This window comes from Heterocephalus glaber, unplaced genomic scaffold (assembly GCF_053883595.1).
Source record: "Heterocephalus glaber isolate CG9 unplaced genomic scaffold, H.glaber_assembly_v1.0 deba00000281, whole genome shotgun sequence".
Lineage (NCBI taxonomy): Eukaryota > Metazoa > Chordata > Mammalia > Rodentia > Bathyergidae > Heterocephalus > Heterocephalus glaber.
This window is the reverse complement of record NW_028258139.1, coordinates 12140813-12152573: the sequence shown is the minus strand read 5'-3', so window position 1 is coordinate 12152573 and position 11761 is coordinate 12140813. Positions and strand designations below refer to the sequence as shown.

Sequence of the window (11761 nt, the reverse complement as noted above, 5' to 3'; positions counted from 1 at the left end):
ACTTCGGGAAACCCCCAGCCCTCCACGTCTCATCTGGGCTGCTTCCTGCAGCATCTCTTACTGCAGGTGACGGGTCAGGGAAGTTCCAACTTCCAAGTGCAGAGTGCGGGGCTAAAACCCCAGGCGCTCCCGAGCTTGGTCCCAACGCCAGAGGCTAGGTTACACGTAGCCGCCAGGAGTCGCTGCTACGCCACAGAGGCGGCAGGACTAGGGCGGGGCCTCTAGTCCCGACCCACTGGTGGGTCGGGGCTCTTGGCCGGGCGCGCTTGCGCACTGCGCGGCCACCGAGCCTGCTGGGCGACTGGACGCGACCCGTAGAGTGGAGAGATCGCAGCGGGGACATGTGGCGCCCGGTGAGGACTCGCTCTTTTCGGACTCCCCCCGGGCCTCGATCCTGCACATCCCGAACCCCCGCTTAGGTCGTCCATCTTTCCCCCTCATACCCCCGCAATCAGCCCTCAGACTCGCTCTGGTACCTCGACCCTTCGAGGAGATCCAGCGCCACTTAAAAGCCCCCACCGCTGGGTCCTCTCCTTCCTCCTGGACCCGTGGGCGCCCCTCGGACCCCTCTCTGCCCTGGACCCTCCCCTCCTTTGGAGAAACTGTTCCCTCTCCTGCTTCAAGAGTAGGAGAGGATTTGATGCCCGCCCCTCTTCCAACCTTGGAGATAGCCTCAATTACCCCGTCCTTGGAGGCTTCCTGGAGCATGGCCCTTTCCACACCAAGGACTTTTTGATGGAGCTTGCTATTTTTCTAGTAAGCCTGGCCTTGTAGATTTGCATATTGATAGACAAGGAATTCTATTAAATTGGGGCTTGCAGTGAAAAGCACTGATGTGTGCCAGCGTTTTCTGGGCTGAAATAACAGAGCAGTGTTAAGTCTGAGAGGAAGAGACTTGGGGTTCATCTTTGATATAACACTTTACAGTTTTTGAAGTTTCTTCAGATATCCAGGTCATTTTATTCTCCAGAGAGTCCCAGAGAGTAGACAGAGGAGAGTTTGGTCCCCGACTAGGAGCTGCCCAAGAAAAGCGGGTGCAGCTGGCTCCAGTAGGCTCCTTGAGTGTTGGCTGGTGCTGAGAGGAGGACAGGGCAGACCTGCTTCCCCTGGTCTGGATTCCCAGTCTGTCACTTCCTGATCGTGAGGGCTGTTCTGTACCTCATTTGCCTCTTCTGTTGAGATGCATAGGGCCATTGCATGGGAGCATTAAGCTACCCAGTTCTGGTCAGTTCTTTTGGTGTTTTTATTTCAGCCCTTATCGTGAGACTGCAGTTGCTTCTTTCTGCAGCCAGCTGGCTTGTTTGTAGTTAATTACCTTTCAGCTAATCTGCTGTGTCTAATCTGCAGGGCTTTGGGAAACCAGACGACTCAGTATGTGCCTACAGTGATCCCTGGATTCTGCCTAACAGCACACACTGCTTTTTATTGGAGAATTACTACTCGTTTTGTTTTTGTTTTTGTTTTTGTTTTTGAGACAGGGTCTTGGTATATAGTTCAGGCTGGCCTTGAACTCACTATGTAGCCCAGACTGGCCTCAAACTTGGGGTGATTCTCCTGCCTCAGCCTCCTGAGTGCTAGGATTACAAGTGTGTGCCATCACAGCCAGCTCAACTCATTTTTGTTACTTTATAAGTTTATGTTTCCAGAGAAGTCACTGGAAAAGAACTCCCTGGACATGTGTTTTTTTTCTGCAGACAGACCATGCATACACTCACTGTAAAAAACATGCAGTCCAGGGTAGAAGCCCTCTCATTCAACTAGGAGTGAAGAATCCTGATTGAGGCCAACACCATCCCCTCTAGACCACTGTGTAGGCCTGGTGGGAAGGAGCTGATGTGTGGGAGAATATTTGGGGACCCAGTCTTCTCTGCCTGTTTGTGGCAGTTTGGTGGTATTTTCTGAATTGAGTTTGGGGTATGTGGGATGTGGTAGGAATTGCTCTGGATTGGGTTTTAGGAGTATGACTATAGGCTTCCTGCCCCAGTTCCTTTTTAGGGTCTGAGAATCCCTCATGTGATGGGCATTTAAGAGAGGATAGCTTGGCGAGCCTTGGGCACGCACACTAGAAGGAACTAGGAAGCTGAGCTCCCTGTGGTGACTCTGGAGTTGTCAGCAGGAGGCCCTACCCACTGATTGTCCTGTCCAGGGCCACATTCCGTCTCTTACTTGACTCTGACCATCTACCTGTCTCTTGGCTAAGGTCCTGGCTCAAGCCATGTTGGGTGCGTGGTGTCCATTGATGTCACACAGCACGTGTCCATTGAGTGCCTTCAGTACAGTGTTAGATCCTAGAAGTGCAAAGATGCTTGGGAGGTGTACTCTGCTCACAGTCTAGCTGGGAGACAGATACTGTAACTCACCTTTTTTTTTCTTTTGGTATGGGGGATTGAACTCGGGACCGTGTGGTTTTGAGGCAGGTGGCCAAACCACTGAGCTAAATCCCCAGCCCTGTAACTCACCTTTGCACTAGTGTCAGATAAGAACTATGAGAGAGGAGTGTGCAAGGAGGTACAGACCACCCTGGGAAAAGGAAGTGAGGAACAATGGTAGGCAGGGTGGTGGGCAGGTTAGTTGGGGTGGGGCAGAGGGCATGAAGGCAAGAAATAGCATGCTGGGTTTACTTAGGGGGTCCCTGTCCTGGATCCTGAGTGGGTGACTAAGTGGATTGTCAGGTTGCAGCCAGACTTCCTGCTATAGTGTTGGTTCCTATTGCTAAAATAGAAATTTGTGATTGGGAACAATGATCAGGCAACAGGCCTTCTGGCCTCACCTGCAAGAGCAGTTGGCACCATGCTGGTGATGTGTCAGGGCTGGCCTTGATATAGTCATTGAGGAACTGGGGCATACTCAGAGCCTCTGGCAGCAGCTGCTTCATTCTGTGCCCACCACCCTCCTCCTCCTCCTCCTCCTCCTCCTCCTTTTCTTCTTTTATTTATTTTTGTTTTTTTGACACAGGATCTTGCTATGTAGTCCAGACTGGCCATGAACTCACAGCTGTCCTCCTGCCTCCACCTCCTGAATGCTGGGGTTACAGGCATCCACTACCACACCTGGCCTGGCTTCGTTTTATTTATTTGTTTGTTTGTTTGTTTTTGGTACAAGGGATCAAATTCAGGACCTTGCACTTACCAGGCAGATGTGGCCACTGAGCTACATCTCTGGCCTGGCTTCATTTTAAAATAATTCAAATTTAGTGTTCTTCTCTGCAAAAGAGCCCTGTTTTAATATGAAAATGGTGCTGAAGGTATTTGTCAGGTGGCTTGACTTTTTCTCCTAAATCTTTGGGGAACATGTGCTTTGCACTGTGGCTGTGGAGACCCTTGGGTATGGTGGGATTTTACCACAGGATGCTGAGGCCAGCACGAAGTAGAAGGGTGTCGCTGAGGAAACAGATTTGTGTCCCATTCCCAGCTTTGCAGGAATATTAGTGGCAGATCACGTGAATGAATACATATGAAAGTTGCCTGTCATAATAACCATTCACCTTTAGGTGCCAGGCCCCTCATGAGCTCACTTCTCTAACCCTGCAAGGAGTCCTTCTTCACAGAAGAGAGTTGTGAGGGTAGGGCCCCTCTCCAGGTACACCAGCCATATTAGTTAGCTCTTCATTACTGTGACAAAATAGCTGACATGCACAATTTAAAGGAAAAATGTTTATTATTTTGGTCCATGGTTTGAAGGGTTTGGTGGCTCCAAGGCAGAAAGGCATGGGGGAGGAAAGCTGCTTGCTTCATGGCACCTGAGTAGCTGAGAGAGCAGGAAAAGAGAGGAGGAGGGAGAAGAGAAATTGAAGAGAAGAGAGAGACCCTGAGGACAGGCAGGATATCTGCTTCAAAAGCCCACCCCTGGTGACCTGCTTCCTTCCACCTCCTGACAGCACATTCAGCTTTGAACAATGGATTAATTCATTGGTGACACTAGTGCCTCCACAATCCAGTCGTCTTCCAAAAGCCCCTCCACTGAACAGATGAGCCTTTTGGGGGACAGTTTTTTTTGGTTTGGGTTTTTTTTTTTTTTGGTATTGGGGATCGAACTCGGGACCTTGCGCTTTCGAGGCAGGCGACAGAACCACTGAGCTAAATCCCTGGCCCACTGGGGGACAGTTTTGATCCAAATCATAACACTTGGTGAATGGCAGCAAGGCAGGTGGATCTGGCTGACCTTGTCACCCTTGCGGAGCTTAGACTTCACACCCAAGAGGCCTCTGCCCTCTTTTTAGCACAAGCTTGCTGTCTGCACACTTTGTGCTGTAGCACATGACTGGCTCACATTTGGCTGAGGTTGCACACCCTTGTCATTTGGAGATGAACCCTCCTGGTCCATCTACTAGTCTCCCTAAAGGATGTTGCATTTTCCAGGTAGAGGTGGTCAGACCAGGAGGGTGAGCCCTCCCTAGGCCTGGCCTCCCTTCTGCCACTTCTAGGTCAGACCTAACTGAAGCATCAGGCTTTTCCTGTTCAGCCCTCACAGCATCAGCTGGGGCCAGGAGCTACTGGGCTCATCATGGTCTTGGGCAGCTGTGCATGAGGCCAGCCTGGAGGGGCTCCGTTTTCCCTGCTTCTGTCAACCTTGCATGGGTGCATGCGGCAGGGTGATCTGCTTCTTAACTGTGGTCAGAATGCACACGGATCCTTCTCTTCAGCAAACTATCTACATCTCAACATAATCAGTCAGTCAGCTTTGACCACTTTGGCGCTTTTTCCCTGTCAGCAGCAGCTCACCTTCTGAATCGGTGCCAGCCTCCTCCCTGCTGTCTGGTCCAGGTGGCTGGACCCTCTCTTCCTTCTCGATTTATAACCATCCATGTGTGTTTCTTCTTTCTCTTCTAGGCTAAAGAACACTTTTTTCCTTTTGAAAAGCAGTGGGAAGCAGATAGTCTTAACATAAATAATTCAGTCAGCAAGTAGGTACAGAATTGTTGTCTCTGTTGACTGGGGCAGGCTGGGGAGGCACTGGGACCCTCAGGGGTTTGCTGCAGGGGGAGTTCTGAAAAGCCATGTTGAGAATCCTTGACTGCAGCATCCTCAGTGCTCCAGTGCCCACCAGACATCCACTCAGGGCTCAGTGTGTCAGGTGCTGCTCCAAGCTCTGTGAATGGCTTTGTGGCTTAACCTGCACTTTAATTGTGCGGTGATCCCTGCTTTATGGACAGAGAAACTGAGGCACAGAGAGGGAAGTAACTTACCCTAAGCTGCGTGGCTGGTAAGTGCCAAAGCTTACCTGAGGTTCTCAGCTTCAAACCCACCTGTAATGTGTCGGGGCATCCTGTAGGGACACTGTTGGTATGAGGAGCATCCGTGGTGCCAGAAGGATCCTACTCCCCCAAGTGACAACTAGAGGACATTTGAGTGGAAACCAAATGTCCTGGGCACAGAATCACCCGCAGTGAGGACCCCTGCCCTGTGCCAGCTGCCACAACTCTAAAATCCACCTTCTCAGCTGGAGCTTTCCATAGGAGAGCAGTTTTGTTACTTTGATTAGGAAAACATTTTCTCCCAGGTATAGAACCACCCCCTTCCTCCCTCCTTTTCCCTTCCTGTCCCTCACTTGCTTCCCCCTCCATCCCTGCCTTCCTTCCTTTCCCTTCTTCCTCCCCTCCCCTCCCCTCCCCTTTTGCCTTCCTGCTGAACCCAGGGGCGCACTACCACTGAGGCACATCGCCAGCCCTTTTTTAGTTTATTTATTTATTTTTGATTTTTTGAAGTAGGGTCTTGTTACATAGTTCAGGCTGACCTTGAAATCACTGTGAAGCCCAGTCTGGCCTCAAGTTTGTAACAATCCTCCTGCCTTAGCCTTTAAAGTCCTGGGATTACAGGCATGTGCCACCACACCTGGCTAGATTCTTTATTTTGAGATTGTCCAGGCTGGTTTCAAACTTGCAATTCTCCTACCTCAGTCTCTCAGAGTGGTGAGATCATAGGTATGCACCACTGTACCCAGCTTCATAATGGCTTTCTGAAGAAGCCGGGCTATTGTTTGGAGAATGACCCGCACTTGGAATTAACTTTGCATTTCAGGGTCACTGGTAATGTCTGTGGAGCACTGGGGGCCAGCGGTGGTTGGTTGCCGGTGACTGTCACCTCTTATTCCGTGGGCAGGTGGGCTTGTGAGCTAGTGGAGCAGGCAGAGGTGTCCTGGTGGTATCATACACCCCCACCCTCGCTCTCAGGTTATCTTGTCCTAAGCCCACCTGTTTCCACTGCTCTCGGGCTGGACATTTGCCCTTGTTTCCCTAGGCTGTCCTCTCCGAGTATAGCCCCTGCCAAAGTGGGATCCCAGCCCAGATCCCCCTCACTTCCTCCTAGAACATCCTTCTGACTGCAGCTCATTTTGTGCTCACTCTTTTGTTTGGAGTGTCCTCTACCTCTGGGTACAAGTTCTGTTTTCCAGGCAGTCGGACCTGCCCACACTACTCAGAAATGCCTCTCCTATTCCTAGCCTCAGCCTTCAAGGACGCTTATGACCATGTGAACACCCCCACCCAATGCGGCTGGTGCCTCCTAGCCCATGCTGCAAGCATAGTCCATGGTCACAGCAGTCATTCTCTGGGCCTCCTCCTCTCCTTGCCTGGCACTAGGGGTGGCAGAGGTGAAGAGATGCCTGCCAGATGGCCCTGGGCTGCTGCTTCCTGTCATTTCCTTGAGAATCCACATCTGCTATGTGTGGCCTTGCTGAGTGGGGGGTTCAGTCAGCCTGTCCCCCTGGGACCTTGTCCTTTCTGACTTTTGTGTTGTTTTGCAATCCTTGAGATTGTCTGTAGGGCTGCATGCCTTGGCCAGAAAGTAGTTGGAAGTCAGCCCTTTGTTTGGTCCAGTGTTTTGTTTTGTTTTGTTACAGTACCAGGGATCGAACTCAGGACCTTGTGCTTCCAGGCAAGCACGGCGTCACTGAGCTACATCACTGGCCCTTGGTCCAGTGTTCTTTTTTTTTTTTTTTTTTTCTTTTTCGGTACAAGGGATTGAACTCAGGACCTTGTGCTTTCGAGGCAGGCACGGCACCACTGAGCTAAATCCCCAGCAGGTCCAGTGTTGTTGATAATGATATTCATATCTGTGGTCTGGGGGGTGTCGTGCTATTTGGGCCTTTTTACCCTAAACGCTGATTTGTTAGAAGAATTAGCAGTTGAGGAACTTTTTAGAACACACATTTCAAATACTGGTAGCTACGTTTGATAATGGTGCCTGTAGTCCCAGCTACAAGGGAAGCTGAGGCAGGGGGATTGCTTGAGTCTATGGATTTGAGACCAGTCTGGGCAACCTAGTGAAACTTCATCTCAGAAAAAACAAACCCTAGGGCTGGGGATTTAGCTCAGTGGTTCTGGCACCTGCCTCGTAAGCACAAGGTCCCGAGTTCGATCCCCAGTACCAAAAAAAAAAAAAGTTAAAGACTCCATCTGTGCCATTCACTGGCAACCTGGGGTTTTTTTTTTGGTACCAGGGATCAAACTCGGGTCCTTGTGTGTGCAAGACAGCTGGCAGTACCACTGAGCTAAATCCCCAGCCCTGAGATGGAGTCTGATATTCCTGGCCTTCTGTTAGTACGTCCCAGGGCCATGCACATTGTCCACTGGGCCTCTGCTGCCCTCCCCCAGGCAGGGCCCTGCTTCTGGGGTCTTGGTAAGTCATGAGATCCTTGTACTTTTTGCATTCAGAACAGTGTCCTATCTGGGCTTCACCTTCTTGGATGTCTTCTTTCTGATTGTGTGCCTGGAAATTATTGACATTTCCACAGTGCCTTCTTGTGGCCACCAGTCAGTGGCCTCAGGAGCAGGAAATAGTAAATGACAGGCCAGCAAAAGAGTGGCCAGGTCATGATGACTCTCTTCCTGCAGAAACCGAGGAGATAATCAGAGACAGGGCACTTTCAGCAATGAGCCCCAGGCCCTTTCCCTCCTTGAGGGATACTGCTCTTCCTCCTCAGCAGGCCTGTGTCTTCCTCCCTCAGCCCAATGTGTAGATTGCCCCCTGGCTGGAGCCTAGAAGCATTGCCCATCTTTGTTTATTTGTTTGTTTTTGTATTTGTTTGTATTTGTTTTTTTAGACAGGGTTTTGTTATGTAGTTCAGGCTGTCCTTAAACTCACTGTGTAGCCCAAGCTGCCCTTGAACTTCCAGCGATCTTCCTGCTTCAGCCTCCCAAGTGCTGGAATTATAGGCATGCACCACCATGGCCTTGCCTATCTTGATGACACACTTGGGTAATGAGTTCAGGGTAGCACCACATGCGCAAGCCTAGGCCCCTTGCCTGTGCAAGTGCTGGGTGGGTGATGGTGGAGGTCCTGGGGATGCTTCTGCCTCTGTTGAGCCAGGCTGTTTGTTCTTTACAGGTGCGACTGTGCCACTTCCACTTGGCGCTGCTACGGACCAAAAGGAAGTCATGGTCGTGCCCAACCATGTTCATCAGGAGGAATTTCAGGGGTCAGGCTACCAGGTAGTCACCCTGTAGATCTGTGGGCATGCAGCCACCCCAGGCAGGGAGCTAACCATCTGTGTGGGCACACAGGGGCAGTGGAGGGGCCCAAGTTGAACAGGAAGTATTTGCATGTCGATGTAGTACCCTGGGACACGAGGCCAACAGGGTCCTGACCCATGCCTGGCACACTCTGCTCAGGCAGATACTCCTGACTGCAGCACTACCAAGAGCCAATGCAGGCAGATCATGAAGAATGTAAATAGAGCCATCTGCTCCAGCAAACAAACTGGTGACCTTTCAGGGTGTGCAGGGGTGGAGTTGCTGTGGGTGGGGACTATACAAAAGCAGGGAGCAGCCTGAGAAAGGAGGGCAGGAGGCTCTGAGCAGAGGCCCCTCGAGGGTGGAAAATGGTTGCCACAGGAGCTGATTCGGCCTGGCTAGGTGAGTCAGATGCTGCATGTAGATCCTGTAAGCCCAGCAGCCTGGAGTGAGGGCCAGCAGCAACCCCAGCACTCACTGTGACTCCCCATAGGGCCTCAAAACCAACGCTGCTGTGGAGGTGGGCATTCTCTGCCACAGTGGTGGGGGTGCCCCTGCTCCTCGGAGTCCGTTATGCCATGGCAGAGGCACGGGAAAAGAGAAGGATGCGGCTCATGGTGGATGGCATCGGCCGGTTTGGCAGGTAGGAGGGGTGGGGTAGCCTCCCCTGCTTGTCCTGGGGGACTGTGAGGTTCTGCTGGGAGGGGCAGTAAGCACTGCTGCCTGCTGGCATGCAGGCAAGGGGCCAGCGGATGAGGGTCCCCCCATCACTTGGGGCAGATCAGCCTTGGCCTTTGGGGTGGGAAGCTCTGACTCTTTACAGAGAGCAGCTGCCTGTCCCCCCAGCCCACATCTTAGGTGAGCTAGTGTCCTAGATGGAGATACTGGCTACCCCTCTCCTAGCACCCAAAGTCTTGTACTTGCCTTCCTCTCTCAGTGCAGAATCAGACCAGGATGCCCCACAGCCACCAAGCCCTACTGAGCCAAGCTTCTTGGGCACTGGTTATCGGCATTGGAAAAAACCCAGTTACCCCAAAGGCCCTTTGAACTGGGTGGAGATGGGGATGGGCTGCTGGACAGATTGCCTTCCTTCATCCAGCTCTGAGCACCTGCTGCCTCCTGACTGGGTCCCCTTCCCAGGGAAGATTTAGGATTCAGATCTTCACACTTGATCTTTGCCAAAAGGCCGAGAAGCGATAGGATTCAGATCTTTAGATACTTTATCCAGCATTTCATTGAAACTGACTTCAGTGTGGCCATGACCATGTAGGTGGCTGGATGTCCAGTGATTTCCACCCTTGAAGTCAGAAAGTCCTTCCCCATGCCAGTCTCCCTTATTGGCAGGTTCTGGGCAGAGTCCCCTGTGTCCTGCAGACCTCTGACCCCATAGCCCCAGGGTCAGTGAGGGTAGAACCTAGAGTCCTCTCCCTGGTTCTGTCACCACTACCACCCTGTGTGCAGGGACCTTGGTGGCCCCTGGCAACCACTGTGTGGATCTTTGTCACACTGCTGCTGCTCCCCATGTGGAGACCTCAGCCTTCTGGGCTCACTTGTCGGGGAAATAAATGGGCTTCACCACTTGCTTCTGGCGTCTAGTAGGGACTGTCAGTTTCCTTAACAGTCTGCATGTTCTTGCCTCTGAGCCTGATGATGGGTGCCAGGATAGACAGGCCCAGGGAGCATCCCCGCTGGACACAGGGAAGGGGCAAGGTTGGAACTCAGTCAGGAGTACTCACTATAAGCAGAGACCTGGGAAAGTGTCGGTACACAAGAGCAGAGGTGGAAGGTGTTGAAGGAATTACCATGTGATTAATCAGCAGGTAAAACCCAGGCTCTTGTGTATGATAAGCAAGGAATTGCAAGCACATACTTCATGGCAAAAGGAAAGCAGCTACATTTATCAAAGATCACAGAAAGTTGTGCTCAGGGCAAGTCAGAGCCACAAAAATATGGCATAACAGAAAAGTGGTGCTGGGATGACAGGAAAGCAAAAGCACTCCATACAGAACACAGAACACACCACACAGCAGCCCCTGATAAATCAGGCTTTGGGATTTTAAAGGATGTTAATCTCAGCCCAGGTGCCTTCCCTGAGTCTCTAGGAATGACTGGCAGGAATCATTGACAGGGGCTGTGTCATCTCGGGCTCTCAACACACATGCCTGCCCCAGAATCCTCTCTGATCTTAATTACATGCATGAGATGTAGTGTCTATTCATGAACCCTTAAAGGTGGGGTAGGGGAAAGGTGACTGAGGGTCCAGCTAGAGATCCAACAGGCGTATGCTCTCACCTAAAACATCAGATTACCTGGGTTTTTGTTATTCTCTACCTCTCTTAATGGATGGAGGAATGGGCCTAGAGTACTGTAAAATTAAATGAATGGGGTGGGGATTTAGCTCCGTGGTTCCAGTGCCTGCCTCACAAGTGCAAGGTCCTGAGAGCCCCCAGTACCAAAAACAAACAAACAAATAAAATTAAATGACTGATGGGACTACAGGTGTGCACCATCATGCTTGGCTAAGATGGGGGGTTTTTTGTTTTTGTTTTTGTTTTGTTTTGAGACAGAGCCTAAGTTCCCCAGGCTGGCCTCAAACTGGCAATCCTCCTATCTCAGCCTCCTGAGTAGCTAGGATTCTAGGTGTCCACCACCCTGTGCCTTGCTGAAAATATTTTTTTCTTTTTTCTTTTTCTTTTTTTTGGTACCAGAAATCGAACTCAGGATGTTGCACTTACCAGGCAGGTGCAGTGCCACTGAGCTAAATCCCCTGCCCTGAAAATATTTTTTTTGCCTCTCTGTAGTGAGGATTGAACCCAGGGCCTCACACATGCTAGGCAAGTGCTCTACCACTAAGCCATATCCCAGCCCCTTCCTCAGCTTTGACAGTTCTCTAGAATGATGCACAGAACTCAGGAAAGTGCATTTATTTGTTTGCTCGTTGACTTATCTTTGCAGTACTGGGGATTGAACCGAGACCCTTTGCAGTGAGCTACATCCCCAGCCCTTTTCCTAGTTTGTTGAAATAGGTTCTTGCTAAGTTGTTAAGTTGCTCAGGCTGGGCTCAAACTTGTAATCCTCCTCCCTAAGCCTCCCAGAGTACTAGGATTACAGGTGTGTATCACCATCCCCTGGCCCTATTACGGCTTTCATACTTGGGCATAGATGATTGAATCATTGGCTGTTAGTTCCCCCAAACACTCAAACTTGAATCACATGTTGGTCTTTTTGGTCACAAGTTGCATAAGCTGTCAGGGCCCAATGAGTAACAAAGATGCTCATGTCACTTAGGAAATTTCAGATGTTTAGAGGCAA

General features: G+C 50.9%; 1 protein-coding gene across 5 annotated transcripts in view; it reads left to right on the top strand.

Annotated features, from left to right (window-relative positions):
* Positions 1-241: 241 nt before the first annotated feature.
* Adck5 (aarF domain containing kinase 5) overlaps positions 242-11761 on the top strand; it is a 15947-nt gene continuing 4427 nt past the window's right edge. For 2 of the 5 annotated variants that reach the window (XM_004837717.3, XM_087186369.1), the window contains exons 1-3: positions 242-353; positions 8325-8428; positions 8943-9092. In XM_004837717.3, coding sequence (XP_004837774.2) covers positions 342-353; positions 8325-8428; positions 8943-9092 — 266 coding nt within the window. In that variant the 5' untranslated portion in view covers positions 242-341. Of the gene's footprint in view, positions 354-8324; positions 8429-8698; positions 8852-8942; positions 9093-11761 lie in introns of those variants that run through there. The other 3 variants (XM_087186386.1, XM_087186377.1, XM_087186387.1) reach the window with 3 other exon arrangements.